This window comes from Dendropsophus ebraccatus, chromosome 8 (genome assembly GCF_027789765.1).
Source record: "Dendropsophus ebraccatus isolate aDenEbr1 chromosome 8, aDenEbr1.pat, whole genome shotgun sequence".
NCBI classification, from domain to species: Eukaryota; Metazoa; Chordata; class Amphibia; order Anura; family Hylidae; genus Dendropsophus; species Dendropsophus ebraccatus.
Window position 1 is genome coordinate 67,831,557 of NC_091461.1, and position 20,347 is coordinate 67,851,903.

Sequence of the window (20,347 nt, forward strand, 5' to 3'; positions counted from 1 at the left end):
ATATGGCGGCCATCCACTGAATTTCAACATTGTGTGAACAGAGCCTTTCTGTGTTTTCAATCCACTCCTGGTTTTGGTTGCCATGAGGACCTGACATGAGGACCAAATACTGCCTGAAATATACTGTGTGTGAACCCAGCCTTAGGCTGGGTTCACACTACGTATTTTTCAGTCAGTATTGTGGTCCTCATATTGCAACCAAAACCAGGAGTGGATTAAAAACACAGAAAGGATCTGTTCACACAATGTTGAAATTGAGTGGATGGCCGCCATTTAATGGCAAATATTTGCTGTTATTTTAAAACAACGGCTGTTATATTGAAATAATGGCCGTTATTTACTGTTATACGGCGGCCATCCACTCAGTTTCAACATTGTGTGAACAGATCCTTTCTGTGTTTTTAATCCACTCCTGGTTTTGGTTGCAATATGAGGACCACAATACTGACTGAAATATACGTAGTGTGAACCCAGCCTTAGGCTGCGTTCACACTACGTATATTTCAGTCAGTATTGCAACCATAACCAGGAGTGGATTAAAAACACAGAAAGGATCTGTTCACACAATGGTGAAATTGAGTGGATGGCCGCCATGTAACAGTAAATAACTGCCATTATTTCAATATAACAGCTGTTGTTCTAAAATAACAGCAAATATTTGCCATTAAATGACGGCCATCCACTCAATTTTAACATTGCGTGAACAGATGCTTTCTGTGTTTTTAATCCACTCCTGGTTTTGGTTGCAATACTGACTGAAATATACTGACTGAAATATACATATACTGACTGAAATATACGTAGTGTGAACGCAGCCTAAATGTTTGGACAGCATCTCTTCTGTAGCTGCCTGCCTTACAAAACAATTTAAGCTAATGGATGCTGTTCAGTTCTCAATCCATCTTTACCATTAATTATTGTAAAATTTGAAATATGGCAGCTTTGAGAAATGTTTAGGAGAACAAAGTAAAAGGCTGGAGACTGAGTTGTCAGAAAATCTGATGGAATGATAAATGAACGCCATCCAGCAGCTTGCTTAGACATGTCAGCCACACAAGGCAAGCTGTCCAAATTATATATTTTTTTTAATTGTAATTATTATGTTTTATTTCTTCAAAATACATACAATGCAATAAAATAAATGTATGCTATTGTATTCATAGGCTAGTTTACCTGCCATAATGTTTTCCATTACTGTAATGACATAAGATGGCCGGCTAAATGTTGGAGGGTTGTCATTTTCATCCTGTAAAAGAAAAAAACAAACAAAAAAAAAGCGTAATTACTGTATGTAGGGAACATATTTACAGAAATGATGAATGCTTAAAACCATTTTTTTTTTCTTAAAATAGCACCACATTACAATTTGTTTGAATTGCTATATTTGCTATTTCTGTTGGTTGCTCAGGAAGGCAGGATACTGATATGGGGTTAGAACAATATATAGTATATACAGCGCTCTTTGAATTTTTTGAGCACAAAAATGTAGCACAAACTTCAACGTGTTGCACAAAACTGTAGTGTGCTCAAAGTTTGCCCAATCCTTTCATTCTGCACTGCCCCCCTTATTGCCAACAGAAAGAATCAGTCATAATGCCCATATTCTTATCATATTACCTATATAATACTAGCCATTATACTGTATTGTATAAGGCCCTTACAAGCTGCACTGTTTATTAGGGGATATATTCAAAGGGGCAACCAGAATGCACATCAGGGCATATATCCAAAGGGGCACGCAGGCTGCATATCAGAGAATGTATTCAAAGGGCAGTGAGGCTGTGCATCAAGGCATAAGTGCTACCATCATAACACAAAATCTTGTTCCAGTTATTTAGAATCCAATACAATTGTCTATAACAGCAGTCAAAAGGCATCATTTTTTCATGTGTAGGTAGTAATTTAGAGGAACTAGTAGTGTGCTGACACAAAAGCTCAATGTTTATGAGATAAGAAGAGATGCTGTAAATTTATCTTTAATAAAAAAAAAAGAACGCTTTGCTGGCAATCAGATACATTACTGGACTGACAGCCTCAAGAAGACCTGTTATATTGAGTCAGCTAAGAAACTACACATAAGGCAAAGCAATCAACACGGCTAAGGATGCTTAATCAAAAGGAATCACAATACTAATGCAGGTGTATAAATGCAGAGTTTAAGTGTGAACATCATCTAATAAATAACATGTACCCTGAGAATACGACTTAATTTCCCATTAAATGAATCCCGGCCAACAGAGAAGTAAGCCAATTTCCATTCCTTCCAGGCTCAAAATGGCAACAAACCAAGATTCTCAATTTGTCTCTAAGGCAAGACAATTCTATGATATGACTTAATGATTCTGCCTCTATTAAGTGAATGTTTAGCCAAACACTCTCTCGATTTTATTAATGTGTAAAAAACTACAATCTCCAGTTGACAAAGAGACAGCCAGTGATAATCTATTAAGGAGAAAATGTGTCACAGCTTTTCTAAGCAAATAAATTACAGATGCTAAACAGCAGTGATTAAGGACTGGGAATAGGAAAAAATCAACTCGGGAGTCTTTTCCAGGTAAAAATAGCTGAACTTTACTGGTTTCCTCTTAATTACGATACAGGGAAATTTACAATATGAGTCACATCAAAATAAATGTAGAAGATTGTATAAAAATTAAACTATCATTTTGTAATATTTTTTAAAAATAAAACTGGCATTTCACAAATTAAAGGGGTGTTCTTGTTTGGGGCATTCTATATCCAACACTTGAACCCACACCTATATTAAGATCAAGGGCGACCTGCCCCCCTTGAGCCTGTTTACGGCTGCCAGGGGTGGTTGGAAAGCTAGTCAGCTGTTCTACACAATTTGCATAACTTTAATTAATTTAATGGGAGGTTCATAAACTGTATAGCATCAGTCGGTAAGCTGTATACACTACTCCTATCAAAGTCAACTAGAGCTTTGTAGATTGCATAAAAACTGTTAGGGCCCTATTACATAGAGCAATAATCAGCCGAATCAGGCCATCTGTGTAATATAGAGAGAACGATCAGCTGATGAAATGATCATTTCTGACCATTTCTTTAGCTTCAGACCTACAAAAATCAGGCATTAGGTGTGCATCGCTACATATAATAGCGATGCACAGCCAACGGCTGATGACTGTTATATACATTAATAAAATATTATCTTACCTTACAACTAGGGATGGTCCGAACCGAGTTCGGTTTGGGTTCGTACGAACCCGAACTCTTGGTAATGATTCCTGCTGTCTGCCCGCTCCATGGAGAGGGTGCATACAGCGGGAGGACCGCCTGGAAAACTGGGATACAGCCATAGCCATAGGCTGTATCCCAGTTTTCCAGGCAGTCCTCCCGCTGTATCCACCCGCTCCACGGAGTGGGCAGACAGCGGGAATCTGATGCCGAGCGTTCGGGTTCATACGAACCCGAACCTCGGCAGTTTCGGACCATCCCTACTTACAACATTTGGGTATGTGCACACTGAGGAAAAGGCAAGGAATTCAGCTTGAAATTCAGCTTGAAATTCCTCCCGTAAAATATGTACAGAGCAAAGTCATATTGTGTTCAATGGGTTTTCTGCTCTGTTGTTCACACTGCAGAATTTCTGAGCAGAATTTTCTGCTGTAGATCTGCTAGAGGAATCCTATAGAAGTAAATGGGGGGCTTAAATTCTGCTTGAATTCTGCCTGAAAACTTTCTGCTTCAATTCCTCGAGAATTCCTCAGTGTGCACATAGCCTTTCTGGGTGTCCTTTGCCAGTAAATGCAGCTCTGCCTTCTGTTCTGGTCTTTTCCATTCAGCCAATCACTGGCCACAGAGCTGCAGACAGCAGGGAAGGCTACTGAGGCGTTATTATTTTACACTAAAATCATGCTTATGATTTCGTGCAGCCCTTGCTGTCTAATAGTCGGCCTGTGTAATAGCTCAGTAAACCAATGCTGATCTAGCAGATTGGCGCTCTTTACTGTTTATTATCAGGCCATCTAATAATACCCTTAGTCTGGCTATTTTTTAATTTTATTCCACCTCGAGCAGCCGTGAACAGGCTAGAGGGGAGCGAGAATCCCTTTTTCCCCTATGGGAATACCCTTTTAACTTATTTAACTGATATTCACACTGATGTTCATATTTTATTATTTGATGTTATTATTATGATGTTTATTATTTGATATTTTTATGTACATACCTAGTTATTGACACAATCAAATCTATTCCACTAAATACAAACTATCAACAGGCAGAAGGATTACCAATTAAACAGACTGAAATTGCCTTGTGTGGCCAGTGATCAGTTGATTAATGAGCATTTGCTTTCTCGTCAGCTGATTGAGTAATTTGACCAGTCTAAAAATACTTGGCCGTCAACTCAAACATCTACCTGCCTAACTGAGGAATTGTGGGCAGCAAGGGCCTATATAAATGATCCAGTGATCATCTGTGCTGCTCCCCCCCACACACACACACTCTCACATATAATGCCCTAGCCCCATAAAATGCCCTTGACGATCGTGTCTCATTTCCAACATAGAGCTGGGCCAGAACATCACAAGTGCAGTTCAAGCAGAGCAGAGGTGCAGTTACTTGTAGTGTGGTCTTCCACTTCTGCAGACATACAGCCCTTACATGTTATTAGGTCATATGCTATTGGCTGAACATGTTGAACAGAAGGCTTTTTATACTGTAATGAAAAATTCATTTCTTTATTAAATACAATAGAACTGTGCACAGAGAAAATGTTATTAAAAGACCTCTTTTCATACACCTCCTTACTCTGGTACATTGCTTTGTTCACTCTTCCCTCCCCCCCCCCCCCCCCCCCCCCCCACACACACACACTTCTCAATTTCATTTTACTTTTTCCCCCAGTGCTACAAAAAAATTCATTGGTGAGAAATTCTAAAAAAAGGTGATTTGACAGCTACTTTAAAAAAGCAACATACAGTCTCAGAAAAGCCGGTGACCTTTTCAAGTCAGGTTTTTAGACTGAAGTGATTATGCTCTTCAAAGAGCACTTGGGGGAGGTTTTTAGACTCTATCAAACATCCCACGTTCTTTGCTTTATCTCCACCTACCTGCTTGATTTCAATAATCCAATGTTAATTTGTCTCGGCAGAAGAAACACAAAAGAAAGCCAATAATTTCCTTGCAGATGCAACGGCTTGTTTCAGCAACAAGTCTATTTTCTTCCCCGAGGTCAGACTGTGATTTTAATGCCCAGTTACACATTTTATTGTCGACTGAACCAGCTTATGAAGGTCAGATGTTTCTATTCCCTAAGCCTTTGTCAGATTAAATTAATTGCATTCGCTGAGTGGCTGAAGTAGTCATGCGATATGATCGGGAGTTCATGTGGACTTATGAGACGATGACTACCTGCATAATAAATTTGCTTCTTCTTGCTTAAAATGGGAAGCTCATTTATCGAAGTGCAAACCAACAGCAGGGAACACGGGCTGGAAGGCTATCCTGGGATTTATAGTACATCTGTACAATTTATTGAACTTAAAAAACAACATATACAATTGCCAAGATTGTGAATTAAATCCCAAAGACATAAAGTGAATACGTCTTTGTGAGTCAAAGGTAGTTTTGTTTCTAAATAACTGTAGATGTAAACAATGTATTATTATAATCTTTACAGGGTTCTAGGACCAGTATTTAGCATTGTTTCGAAGCTTAGAACTAAGGAACAGGCAGTGTGGATGCAATACAGTGTCCATTTTATGGTAATTTGAACAATCCAGTGTAGAGTTGGCTTTGCCACTGTTGCAGAAACAAGAAAGGAAGAATGTTTTTTTTTTTTCAGTTTTAGGCTATGTTCACACATCGGCAACAACGGACGTACTTTATGCAGTGTGATACATTGCCTAAATTTCTATGGGATCCCGGCCGGAGCGTTTACACAGCCGTGTGTACCCGCAAATAACTGACATTCAGTGAATTGCGGCCGCAGGAAACCCTGTTAGTTCACACAATGAAGCGAGCGGCTCTGGCCGCTTGCTTCATTGTGTGCTGTGGGAGGTCCTGATGCAGACGCGCACTGATGCACCTGCATTAGAGCCCTGCGGCCAGAAAGATCATTCAGCCGGTACTTGAGTACCCAGCCAGGTCACGGAACAGCTGGTCTCATACGTAGTGTGAACATAGCCTTATGGTTTGAAAGGTGACCGAGACTTCCTGGGTCAGAGTACAGGGCTGTAGACCCCGCTATGGAGACCATGTCCCTCCCCCACTCCCCCTCCCACCCAGTGCAGGGAGCTCTTAATACAAAGCAATGCTCTTAAACATAGAAACAGAAGCAACATGAGAAAATATTACTTTACTGAAAGAGTAGTAGATACTTGGAACAAACGTCCAGCAGATGTGGTTGGTTAAATCTACAATAACAGAATTTAAACATGCCTGGGATAAACATATATCTATACTAAGATAATAGGAATGGAAATACTAAAAGGGCAGACTAGATGAACCCAGTAGTCTTTTTCTGCCGACAATCTTCTATGTTATGCATGGCTTTGGATTAAGAGCTCCCTGTACTGGGTGGGAGGGGAAGTGGGGGAGGGACATGGTCTCCATAGCGGGGTCTACAGCACTGTACTCTGAACCAGGAAGTCTCGCTCACCTTTCAAATTATAGCAGATCCGCTTCAGGCTGGGGCTTGCATCAGGGGACAGGGCTGTGGATGTAATCTCTTCATAGCTGTAACCCCTATCTCCCCGGACAGAGAGTGCTGCATGTATGTGCCCACATATGTCCTGCTCAATTCTTCATGCTCCCTGCAATCCCTGTCAGCTCTTGTGTTTCCCATTCTCTTCATTACTGTACAGTAACTTATAATATCACATATTTTGCTGTTTTTCATTGTTCTGTTTTACATGCTATTCAGAATAAAAAAATATTTCTTATGGGACAATTAGCTTTTCTTTAAGAGTGATTTGGATTACAAGCACGGTCCCGGAACGAATTATGCTCGTAATCCAAGGCACCAATGCACACTGTAACATACCTATACGTTTTTGTTAGGCAATGCTTTAAGGGGAGAAAAGCCCCATCGTAGGACGTCCAGGGAATTTTGTTTCTGTTGCATTTCCTATACCTCCTTATAAAATCATAGGCATGGGGAGGCCCCATATTATTCTGTGGGTGTTAGATTATACTATGCTCAATACAGGAGCTGCAGGAACATTTAATGCAGTTACATGAATAATCCCCAGCTCTGAAGCATTGGAAACAAATTGTTTAACACCATACTATTTGCTGTATATCTCAAAATAGGTTATTATACTGTAAGCGTTCTGTTTACTTAATAATAATATTTAACTTTCTATAACAAATAAAAACTGTACTTCATACTCACCCACCTCCTTCTCCCATCCATCTCGCCCTGCATGATTGATATACAGGACTCTCCTTCCAGCATAGAGCTCTGTATGTCAATCACTGTGCGGAGTTCGGGTTGGGAAAGCAATGTGGCGTGCTGCTAGAGCTGAGCACTGCCTCAATGACACTTCATCACTTTTATAACTGTACAAACAACGATCAGCAAAACTAAAGGTATGGTGAATTTTATCACCCTAGCACCTATCTGCTGTGATCTTCAGCGCCATACCTGGGACAGAGCTGACAGATTCCTTTTAGCATTAAACATCAGGGACAAGTAACACAAAGTCGTCTCTCACTGCAAACTCCATGAAACAGTTATAAAACACTGCCGCTTACATTTGTGAATACTAGAAATTCAATGTTAATCAAATTTCTAGTTTCTCTTTAATGAAATTTAGTTAAGAAATCCATATTTTTGTGCCTGCTTATCGCTGTGTTGGTTTCTCTCACAACTGAGTACTAATCAATGCTTCACAGTTACGTAGCTCTGAACGTGCCAAGTTCTGAAGAGGATTCAAACATTTGTGCAGATACCAAAGCTTTCCCAGTCTCCTTCAATAATCCATCTCAAGATGCCCGCCCCCACAGGCCTGCCATGGGTTTTGTCAGCTGTGCTGTGAAATGGTTGCTCTGTGAACTGTTACAATTACAATAAGTAACACATAATTGATCAGAGATTAGCAAGCTGCCCAGTCTCTCTGAGACTCTTCAGTTTCTCCGTAAAATATTTCCATTCATGTGTAACATAAGGTCAGTACTAAGCAAAAAGTTACCTTGACAATAATAAGAATGTCTTAAATGAATCTGAAAACTTACACACATTACACTGAAGTAAATAAAAGTAATCAAATGTTTACTTAAAGGGACTCTGTCACCTATAAAACATACGCTAAACTTAAGTTATCAGCATAATTATCAGCATAATTCTAGATCTGCAATTTTTTATCTTTCTATGTTCTTGCTTTCCTTTGCTATAAGCCACAAATAAAGGAGCAGCCATACTACCATCATTTTGCTTACCATAGCAGGGGCACAGTAAGAGGCTCAGATGAGCCATATCTTTTACCTGATATTGTATTGTACCCTTCTAATGTGCGATCATTGGCCATTAGTGGGCTAACACTGCATGGACAGAGTACAGGGCTGTAGACACCGCTATGGAGACCATGTCCCTCCCCCACTCCCCCTCCCACCCAGTGCAGGGAGCTCTTAATCCAAAGCAATGCTCTTAAACATAGAAACAGAAGCAACATGAGAAAATATTACTTTACTGAAAGAGTAGTAGATACTTGGAACAAACGTCCAGCAGATGTGGTTGGTTAAATCTACAATAACAGAATTTAAACATGCCTGGGATAAACATATATCTATACTAAGATAATAGGAATGGAAATACTAAAAGGGCAGACTAGATGGACCCAGTGGTCTTTTTCTGCCGACAATCTTCTATGTTTCTATGTTTAAGAGCATTGCTTTGGATTAAGAGCTCCCTGTACTGGGTGGGAGGGGGAAAGGGGAGGGACATGGTCTCCATAGCGGGGTCTACAGCCCTGTACTCTGAACCAGGAAGTCTCGCTCACCTTTCAAATTATAGCAGATCCGCTTCAGGCTGGGGCTTGCATCAGGGGACAGGGCTGTGGATGTAATCTCTTTATAGATTACATCCACAGCCCTGTCCCCTAATGAGATCATTGGCCATTAGTGGGCTAACACTGCATGGACAGCTGTCCACTGATACAGGATTGATATATGAGGGATATTGCACCTTAATCAAATTACACAGATGCACTTTATCTAACTGTGTTTTGTGTTGCCACCAAGTTTGAGCCCTTATTTTGCATATGAATTTCTTTATATTTGCATATGAGTTTCTATTTTGCATATGAATATCTTTCTATTTTTTTACTACTATATGGCTAATTGGAACAGTTAACCCCTAGTGAACCGCCTTTATCAGCTATAATAATAAACGGTTCCGTTTGCAATACTTAGTTGTATGTGAATATGTATCATTTACATTGTCGGTCAAAATAGTGTTAAGCCTCCATTTAGCTATATTGGGACCCGGTTTGCACTAGGTGAGCAATTGGCTGACCTTGATGTTATTAAATGTATTGTGGCGTTTTTAGATTTTTTAACAATTGCTAATAAAAATTGATTTTAGTTTGTGGTATGCCTCTGTGATACAGTAGTTGTTTGGTTTAGATACCTACTACCCTGCCTTGGTCAGTTTACGTATTATACTGAGGCTCTGTCATATGTGAGTCTAAGTAGTCCTCTCCATTATATTCTTGAGCTAAGTAGTCCGCTCTATGCATCCACATGCCCAGTGTGTAGGCTTACTGCGGGGAAATATTAAGGAGTAGAAAGCTACAATTTACAGATGTTGAATCAGCATCCTTTACCCTACTTAAAGATTACTTTAGTTTAGGGATTTAACCCTTTCTGGACCAGGCTAATTTTCATTTTTGCGTTTTTCGTTTTTTCCTCCTTGTGCTTAAAAGGCCATCGCATTTGCATTTTTACACCTACATACCCACATGAGCCAATACTTTTTGCGTCACTAATTGTACTTTGCATTGACAGGCTGAATTTTTGCATAAAATATGCTGCAAAACACTGCCGTGTGTCCCATGGAAAAAAAAAAAACTGACGTGTTATATATGTTCCTCAAGTCGCTAAGATTACAACAATATGTAACATGTATAACTTTTATTTTATTTGATGGCTTGTAAAAAAATTCAAACCAATAACAATTGTTAACAAATATATGTTCCTTAAAATCGCTCTATTCCCATGCTTATAGCGCTTTTATCCTTTGGTCTATGGGACTGTGTTAGGTGTAATTTTTTGCGCCATGATGTGTTCTATCGGTACCTTGTTTGCGTATATGCTTTTTATTACAATTTTTCAGAATTTGATGCGACCAAAAATGCACAATTTTGCAAGTTGGGATTTTTTTGCGCTTACGCTGTTTACCGTATGAGATCTGGAATGTGATAAATTAATATTTTGGGCGATTACGCACGTGGCGATACCAAACATGTTTATTTATTTATTTTTATTTATAAAAATGGGAAAAGGGGGGTGATTCTGACTTTTATTAGGAAAGGGGGCTTTTTATGAACAACACTTTTTTATTTACACTTATTTATTTTTTTTACTCATATACTAGAAGCCCCCCTAAGGGACTTCTAGTATATGCACACTGATCTCTCATTGAGATCTATGCTGTATAGTTATACAGCATAGATTGATGAGATCAGTGTTCTATTGCTTTTAGCTGCTGCAGCCAAAGGCAATAGAATGCCGAGACGGGATCAGCGCCATTATAGCGCAGACCCCAGCCGGCACCAGACACGGAGATCGCTCCTCTGTGACAACATCACGGGGGAGCGATCTCCCCACTAGACACCAGGGAATCGGCTGCAGTAAGTCTCCAGATGCAGCTGTCAACTTTGACAGCTGCATCTGAAGACTTAATTAGCGGGCACGGCGATCGGACCATGCCCGCTAATAGCCACGGCCCCGGCCACATGCCGCACCCGAGACCGCGGCGGGTTAAGAGCGGAGTCGGTTCAGGGTTGGTTGGAGGTGACAGAGTCCCTTTAAATAATTTAAATAATTAATTAACTGTATAAATCAAGTAGTTAGATACTATAAATAGGTCAAAGTTTGTCTTGTAGAAACCTAGGTGTTTTTCCCCCTCAAAATAAAAAGCCAGCACACTGATCTAAAAAAATAATAATAATAAAAAAAAAAAATTTAAGACAACTTAAGAACAACACTGATTCATGCCTAGATGCCCTTGTAAACAAAGCAGCATTATAAATTTATCGAGATGTTAGACAGACATGTCATAACTTTTGAATGCTTTTGAGGTCTGAGCAACAATTAAGGGAAAACACTAACAAAAAAACCAATATCACATTATTGAAGTGATTCTTATAATAGATACTTACAAAGACTTCAATGCTCACAAGTACAGTACTATTTAAAGGTGGTACTCCTGAGTCCTTTGCCATAACTTGCAATGTTATAACTCCATTGGGGATTTGTTCATAATCCAAAGGTCGAATCACAGTTATCACTAAAAATAGAGAAAATATTAATAAATCAATATTAAGAAAACAACCATAATTTAACAACCATACTTAACCCCCTCCCGCCACCCCACTGTTAGTTAACTCAGCTGCAGCCTATGACCGTTGCTGCAGCGACGTTAATTAATGCTCTAGGATGACACAGGCGTACAAGCTGCGCCTGTGTCATCCCCGGCGGGTCCCGGCTATTAGTGGTAGCCGGGACCAGTTGCACCTCTCAGCACCAGAGCCGCACTTCGGTGCTGAGAGTTAACCCTACAGATCAGCAAGACCGCAGAATCTATAGGGCTCCAGAGAGAGAATTCTCCCTCTACAGAGGGAGAATTCTCTCTCCGGTGTCCATTGGGGCTCTGCGAACTGATGCAGAGCCCTGATGGTAGCCATGGAAACCAGAAGCCTCAGGCTTCCGCTTTACTGGCTACGGAAGCCGGCGGGGGGGGGGGGTCAGGAGGTAACAGAGGCAGGAGACAGCGGAGAGGAGGCAGACCTTCGGACATCAGCTTATGGGATCATTATGATCCCATAAGCTGATGTCCAATCATGACCTGGGCATTGAAGAATCAATGACCCCAGGACAAGAAAGGGTTAAGATTATCATATGGTTAGAATAATACACAATAGACAACTGTAATACACAACTATTTCTAGTAATGTACATATCATTTAATGATCACAAAAACTTAATACAATCTTTGAAAGTCAACACATATTTTGGTGGAGTTTCAAAAGATCCCCGAAGACGGTCAAGCGGGTATGCCCAACATAAGTATGAAGTGTATGGGGACCTTTAGGCTTAGGGGATGTATATGATAGTAGTTGTGACCTTTGTGAGGGGGGCCTGCTCTAAGAGGAATAGGAATTTGAAGAGTGGGGCATTGGAATAGGGCTTGGGTAGTAGGAGACATTCATTGTGGAGTTGTCGAATGTGTGAAGTAACATGAAGTAACACAGTTCTGGTTTGTGGCTGCTTTGGAGCAAACTTCTTGAGGGACAAGATGAGCCACCAGCTCACAGAAGGATCAAGATCATGCTGCCCTCAGAATTCAGTGTGTTTGTGTGTGAGTGGCTAGAAAGATTCAGAGGCAGACAAAGATACTGAAGAGAGACTATAGAAGTTTACAGTGATTATTAAAGCTTACACCAGTGCTTGATTCACAGATCACTACTGCTTTATAATGTTCTCTATGTTGTTCCTGTATTAAAGAGACATATGGCAGTAGGATCCCAGATTCTGTGTTTGCACAGTATATGGCAGCACGAGCCTAGTTTTCACCCACCAGCCCAAGGACAACTGAAACTTAGAGATGAAGCAAAGTGCTGCTCCTCATGCACATTCAGTATAGCTTATTATGAAAGGTTTTCTGAAATGGCAGGAATGTTTGAAGATTTGCAATGGTAAAACTATAGTGTCCCTTATATACAGTAGTGTTCCCGTCATCTGCTGTTATCCTGATATGCATTTGCCTTTTTAATGTTTGCAAACTTTCTATGGCACTGTATGTGACAAGGTAGAAATTACTTGCTTCAATTTAATCTGTACTCCTATTGCCTTCTATTATGCTGTTCACATATGTATTTTCATTGCATTACTGCACCATTTCATTGCAGTAATTATTTAGTTGCTATCTAGCCACCCCTCATTGCGTCAAAAGTATGCGAACATACCCTTAAAGGGGGAACATCTTGAGAAATATATATATATATATATATATATATATATATATATATATATATATACAGATGTAGCCAGGGTTAACATGATCCCTGACGCAACAATTGTGTCAGAGAGCTGTGTTAAGTCAATTAGAGTGTCGAGTTAAATGCGTCATTGTGATCAAGTTAACACAGGCTACATCTGTATATATGTATATATATACATGGGAAGCTCATGACCCAAACAAGTTATATAACATGAGTAGAGTAAATTGTGATACAACAGTATTTAAAAGTTTTTAATACAAAGTTATTTAGAAAGCATTATATGTCATGACTATTCCCACTCACCTCCATAACCTTCAGAAATTGTAATTTCAAAAACATTTCGAAAGGCTGAAGCCTCAGTAATGCTGTAAGTGATCTGATTATTTGGAGGGGAATCCTCATCGGTTGCCTAGATATAAGCGCACAATAATATTAGTCAGTGATTTTAATATTTTATAGACTAATATCCATACTTCCAGTTAGTTTCAAAAGATATTTAACTTAAAAAGTATATTTACACTAGGGCCAAATTAGGGCCGTTAGTCCTAGAGAGAAGCACAAAGGCCCTACTGTAGCATCCAATGTCATAAGGATCCACATGAAGTTTCCACCACTCAAACCAATTTCACAGTGAAAGAATAATCGCTAGGACACCTTAGAACCCTTACACACATCGGTAGTCCTGCCCATAGCTGCTGACCCGGAAATATAAACAGGACTATGAATATGCACCTGCAACCTGTCCCTATTAGCATGGACCCCTTCCTTTATTATAGGTGATATTTGCTGCCAGTGTGGGCCGCAAAATAGCTTCCCTTTTTTTTTTCTTTTTTTGCAGCATGGACCACAGGCCCAGCATAGATCTGTAATAGACATGAATGTGTATATGGGGCCATAGAGATAACTGGGTGCACATTCTGCCCACATTTTCAGGTCCACAAATGTAGGCAGAATACACTGATGTGTGAAAGGGCCTTACAGATCAATATGTTCTCCATATACAGACCACTTGATCATTATGTTTCCATATGCTATATATTTTTAACAAATCTTTGTCTATGTTAGAGCATGTCCAAAAAAATAACATTTTTTAGTAGTTGTATGTAAAACAAACGCCTAAAAAGAGATCAATAAATCCTATTGATTTTTAGGGACAAGCTACCCCTTTATTTACGTGTTCTCATCAAGACATACAGTTATGAAAAAAGAACACTCGTGTGAACATTTTTTAAAAGTGTTAAATATTTTTCCATTGGTAAAGGAGAAACTGATAAGAAGCCTGAGGCCAGGTGCAAGCTTTATTATAATTCATTAGATATTCACATCCATGACCCAGCTGGACTATCCTATTATTACTGTGTCCTTGCAGCTGAAAAACCCAGTGGCTTTTATAAGAACAGGAGAATGAGGCTGCTGGAAAAAGACAATAAGAGGCCATGCTTGATAGTGAAATTTTACCAATTGGACTTTGTGTGTAGCTGATTAGAAGCAGTATGTTACTTACTATTCTTGCTAATTTAGGGTGATTAATATGCATAAAAGGTTCAATTGAGCTGTTAAAACCTGTTGTGAATAATCAGCAAACTTGGCCTTAAATGTTACGGAGAAAAAAAAAGAAAACAGAATCTGAGCCAAGAAGAAATATAGAAAACTTTTCCTGTGTTATCTTCTCCTTACCCTAAGTTTGATCACTGTGATCACAGATGGTTCATTCTCTCTTATTGCTCCAAGGTAAGAATCTTTCTGAAAAATGGGTACGTTGTCATTGACATCCAAAACATTGATGCGCACACGACCTGTTGTCTCTTCACCTCCTCCATCTCTGGCAATCACTGTTAGGGTGTAGCGCTGAGTTGTCTCAAAATCTAGCCGGGCAATAAGGGTGATAATACCAGTCTCTTTATCTAGTGAAAACCTACATAGAGAAGAGCAAAATACATATAAAATGACAAAAAAAACATGGCTGCATATATTCCCTCCCTTTACTACATGGAATTGTTACCTTTTTGTCTTTTGTTCAGTATCTCTTAAGCAATTTTTTTTCTTTACTTTCCAATGTAAACAATTTAAACATGAAAATATCAACTATGAAATCTAAATACACATATTAATGTTATATTAAATCAAACAAAGTTAGACATAAGAATTCCTAGGGATTATTATCTATATTTTACTATATACTTTATATTGATTTGTGCATGATTATAAGTGGCTGGGAAGCTAAAAACTGTGAGGATGGCTGCCCTGCTTGATCTATGTAACTACCCTTGACATTTGGAGATGCATACATGACGTAGCTCTGGGAAATATAGTGTTTACATTACTCTGGTACTTTACGTAATTCTGCTATATCATATAGTTTTGAATTAAACTGGTGAAATTACATTCTGCTGCCAGTGGCACCTGGTGACTTACTGGTAATTAACCAGTGCTACCCACTAGTAATATATCTCTTTTCATCTTTTTTTGGTGAAGGTGTATACAATATCCCTTGACGGATTTATATATATAGTAGTGTGCAAATACAATTATTCTAAAAGGATCAACATTATACATTAACATTTCATTGGCATTGCTATAATGGGTGTATATGTTTCATATGTTAACATGACTTGCATTAACACATTGTATAAAGCAGGATTAAAGACCTTCAGGCACAGTATACACTGCTGTCATTCTGGATAGTGATCAATTAGTGTTTTTTTTGTTTTCCTGCAGCTAATAGGTAAGACCCTCCTTACTACAGAACAATCTGTATTCTTTATAGCATGAACTTTAAAAACCTTCATTAAAAATGTTGGCCCGTATTAATAGGCTATGTTCACACATTGTATAACACAGTCCATTGCATAGCATGTAATACAAATTATAAGGTGTTTTTAAATTTTTAATGTCAAACTATGACCAAGCTATCTATACAGTATCACAGAAATTGGAATTTATCAGGCAAGCTAAGATTACTTGACAGATTATCTACGAAAGATTTAAAGCCAAAGCCAGAAATGGATTTGAAAAGAGCAGAAATTTTAGGCTTTCCTTTATGACCTGTGCCTTGTTTATAGTCTGTTCCTGGCTTTGGCTTCAAATCTTTGGCAGATAATCTCTCAGATAATCTTTCTGTGTAAATGGACCCTTAAATTTTCCTGCATTGGGGGTTCACACAAGTATTTCAGTCAGTATTTGTGTCCAAAACCAGGAGGAGGTAAAAAGATGCAAATATTTCAATTATAGTTTTGTCTGTATTAGGGTGCCCTCACACATAGTTTTTTTGTGGCATCAATGTTCGGGTCAAAATGCCAACCCAAATGCACACGCTCCAGAAAGAAGGGGGTTAAGTGACTTCTTCTTCTATAGGCGGCTGCAGCAGGAACACTGCTTCAGCCGCTGATTGGCTGAGCATCGTCTGTTCAGCCAATCAGCGGCTGCAGCAGCCTCCCTCATGGACTGCTATAGTCCATGAATGCCTATACACTATGGGGGACATTTATTAAGTCCAGCGGTTTTTACGCCGGACTTAAAAATATCCCCGCATCTCCAGCGCTACGGGGATTTATGTAGAGGCGGATTGCCTCTACATAAATCCCGTGCGCTCGGCCGAAAACCTACGCCAGCTGAGGACTGGAGTAGGTTTTCGGCGTATCTTTTGGCGGAACGGATGGTGAGTCCGCGCCCTCCGCTCCGCCCCCTTCACACCCCCTCCCCGCCCCCCGGCGTACTCGGCGGAAAGTGCCGATTTGCAAATATTTTACTTGCAAATCGGCCATTTGTGAATAAATTAATAATACGCAAATCGGCACTTTCCGACGAAAATCATCCGTACGCCGGATGATACATGTCCCCCTATATTTTTGTTCCCCAGAATATTTTACTCCTTAAAATACCACTCAAACCAAATAGCACAGCATGTTGTGCTGTTTATGCAGTAAAGTGCCAGAAACCAGTCCAAAAACCTCACAAACTACAATTAAGTCAAGGTGTTTGAACCATTTTTTGTCATTGACCCCCCCCCCCCTCCCAACGACATAAACATCAAACAATAATGATCTAGGTATGTAAAGGAGGCCATAAGCCACATTGTTATTTTTGGGCATGTTTAACTCTTACCTGTCTGGATCATCACTGAATAAATAGGTGACTTTTCCAAATGACCCAACATCATTGTCTGTAGCCTAAAAAAAAAACGAAAAAAAAACTACTGAGTACAAAACATACAGAGCCCTTTTCAAATGTGGTCTTCAGTTGCCTACCGCACTACATGGTTTGCAGTATTCCTCTTTGCAGAACTGCTTAACCAAGACAAGGTTTCTGCACTCATTTTAGCTCTAGCTGCATAACTATTGGTTTTATGTTAAATAAATTCATGTTTTCTCTGTAATCATATTATAAATGCCTGTCCGGCTGCATAATCCATTAAAGCATTAGTAGCTGATGACCAGTATTGCTAAGGAATTGGTGAATGTTAGTTTTGTATAAATGGCCCATACTATTAAGCTAAATGAATTATATTATACTGTAGGTACACTGCAACTGAGAAACCAGCTGCATTCAAAGGCAACACACAAAATTATATGACCTGGTAGAAAACAAACTGAAATTTTTATTCCCAGGAAAAAAGTATTATGCTGAGATGAGCCATCAATTTTCTATTGTTGGATATGTCTTCATGTGGGAAAAGCCCTTAATAACAATATTTGTTGTTACCTGTAAATATAGTTATAGAACTATAACTTTATAGAGAGCCAAATATGTTCTCAGTCAGAAAACAAGTAAGTCATGTAATATAAATTCCTCCATATACTCTTGGTCTCTCTATTTGATAAACCAGGTACTAGGTTAAATTGAATCTGTAAAAAATGCAGTCTAATCTGTAGGCAGCTTGTTATAGAGCAAAAAAGCCATGTATAGATATAGGTTTATGGAAAAACTTCTATAACTTGCAATGTCATTCTCTGCTCATTCTTGGCTAAGGAGTCATTTGGGTTGTCCCAATAAGTAATTGACAGCTAACAGTATAGGTTTATACATATTGATTGTTAGAAAACTATCTGCACGCCCAACCCGCACTGCTGCTGGATCGTGTGATCAGCCTTTTGCCCACAGTTGCCCACCCTGACAACAGTCCCTTTTGATGTAGCCACGGCATCACCAACCCCCACTGATCGGCATTAGGTGTTAGCTGTTTGCAATTAGCTGACTGATGGCTGGTGCCGCCAGGCAGCTGTCTGGTCCCATAAGTATCCTACACTTGTGTTTATTCCTTGCCTGCGATAGAGCCTCAGACCCTGATTTCCCTCTTGACCTAGCAATTATTGCTGCATTTATTCCCTGACATTTTGACTTTCTGGCTTTGACTTTTTACTTTGATTCTGGACACATTTTTGTACTGCCTGATCTATTCTGTTATTTGTCTGTCTGTCTTGTTCCATTTTCTTTTATTTAAGTTAGGGACTGCCGCCCAGTTGTCCAGTGCTGCCTAGGGCAATTGAGGAAAGAAGGCAGGGACAGTGGGGTGGGTGCCAGAGGGCTGCCCCTGTCTTGTGTTGTTCAGTCCCCTACTATAATGGTCCGTTTACACAGAAAGATTATCTGACAGATTCTCTGCCAAAGATTTGAAGCCAAAGCCAGGAATGGATTTAAAAAGAGGAGAAATCTCATGCTTTCCTTTATGACCTGATCTCTGATTATAGTCCTTTCCTGGCTTTGGCTTCAAATCTTTGGCAGATAATCTGTCAGATGATCTTTCTGTGTAAACGGACCCTAAGGGCCCTTTTACATAGAAAGATTATCTGACAGATTATCTGCCAAAGATTTGAAGCCAAAACCAGGAACAGACTATAAACAGAGACCAGGTCATAAAGGAAAGCCTGAGATTTCTCCTCTTCTCAAATCCAGTCCTGGCTTTGGCTTCAAATCTTTGGCAGATAATCTGTCAGATAATCTTTCTGTGTAAAAGGGCCCTGAGCTATCATACATAATTTTATGTTGTTCTGGAACTTTCCACAAAAACTATATGAATCTGCTCAGGTCCTTCTGCTCTAACATGTTCTGCTAAAACACGTCTATTGAAGGTTTGTGCAAACTTTGCAACTTTTATACACCACTGAAGTCGCGCACAAGTTTTAATAAACAAAAACAGCCGACAGCTGTTTTTTCTTAAACACCCTTTGTGGGCATGCATGTCTTTTTTTTTTTTTTGGGGGGGGGGGGGGTAATTAAAATCCAATCCAATATATGTTGTGAACTGGTAAATCCAGAGGGACCTGCTCCTGTTACAGGGCTTGCGCAGAAATCTATGCTTGCTCTTAAGCAGTTGTAGATTTCTGCCATAGTTTCGGCTGTCCAGGCATGATGGGAATTGTAGTTTTGCAGCAGTTGGAGGGCCGAAGGTTCCCCATCCCTGGTTTACACCTACGTAAACCATAATAAATTAGGAACAGGGGAGGCCATGCCATCAGGCGAGCGTGGCTTATGGCGGGCGTACGACTCTGCCCCTTTTCTGTGTTGTATACCAGGGGCATATCTTCGATAAATAGCCGGGTCTATTAAATGATTTCATTTTGTAGATTTTTTCAAGAATTTGAAATGATTCTACCAACATAATAGACAGATTGACATATCTATAAAATATTTTATAAAATGTACTGTATGATCTGCATAGGAAGAATTACAACTGTGGTTTGGGACACTAGATACACTGTACAGTGTATGCTGAACACCAGTACATTTAATCAATTGTTAGGTTAGTAATTGGATGAGTTATGGAGAAATACTGATCTGAGAATCAATTACTAATTTAACGTACACAATGATTCACTCTATAGCAGGTGTAGCTATGGGAGAAAGGTATTCGATGAGTCACTGAGGCATACTCGAGCAGTAAATGAGCATGACGATACACTGCAGTCATATAGCAGGAAATGGGCTATGAGGACATTGTGTAATGAGATACCTTAGATTCTTAATGGAAGAGATACTAGTAAATAAAAAAGAGCAATTTCTAATACATTTACAGCCAGAAGGTAAAGACACCTTGTAATGCTGTTATACAATATACAGTTCACGGGTTCACACTACGTATATTTCAGTCAGTATTGTGGTCCTCATATTGCAACCAAAACCAGGAGTTGATTGAAAACACAGAAAGGCTCTGTTCA

At 39.5% G+C, this 20,347-nt stretch overlaps 1 protein-coding gene across 1 annotated transcript in view; it reads right to left on the reverse strand.

Annotated features, from left to right (window-relative positions):
* The window catches only part of CDH23 (cadherin related 23), a 671,672-nt gene that overhangs the window by 241,689 nt on the left and 409,636 nt on the right, over positions 1-20,347 (reverse strand). The window contains exons 13-17 of the mRNA XM_069981852.1: positions 17,298-17,362; positions 14,871-15,108; positions 13,497-13,602; positions 11,352-11,479; positions 1,174-1,246 (exon numbers count right to left, since the gene is read on the reverse strand). Of these exons, the coding sequence (XP_069837953.1) occupies positions 1,174-1,246; positions 11,352-11,479; positions 13,497-13,602; positions 14,871-15,108; positions 17,298-17,362 (610 nt within the window). The remainder of the gene's footprint in view (positions 1-1,173; positions 1,247-11,351; positions 11,480-13,496; positions 13,603-14,870; positions 15,109-17,297; positions 17,363-20,347) is intronic.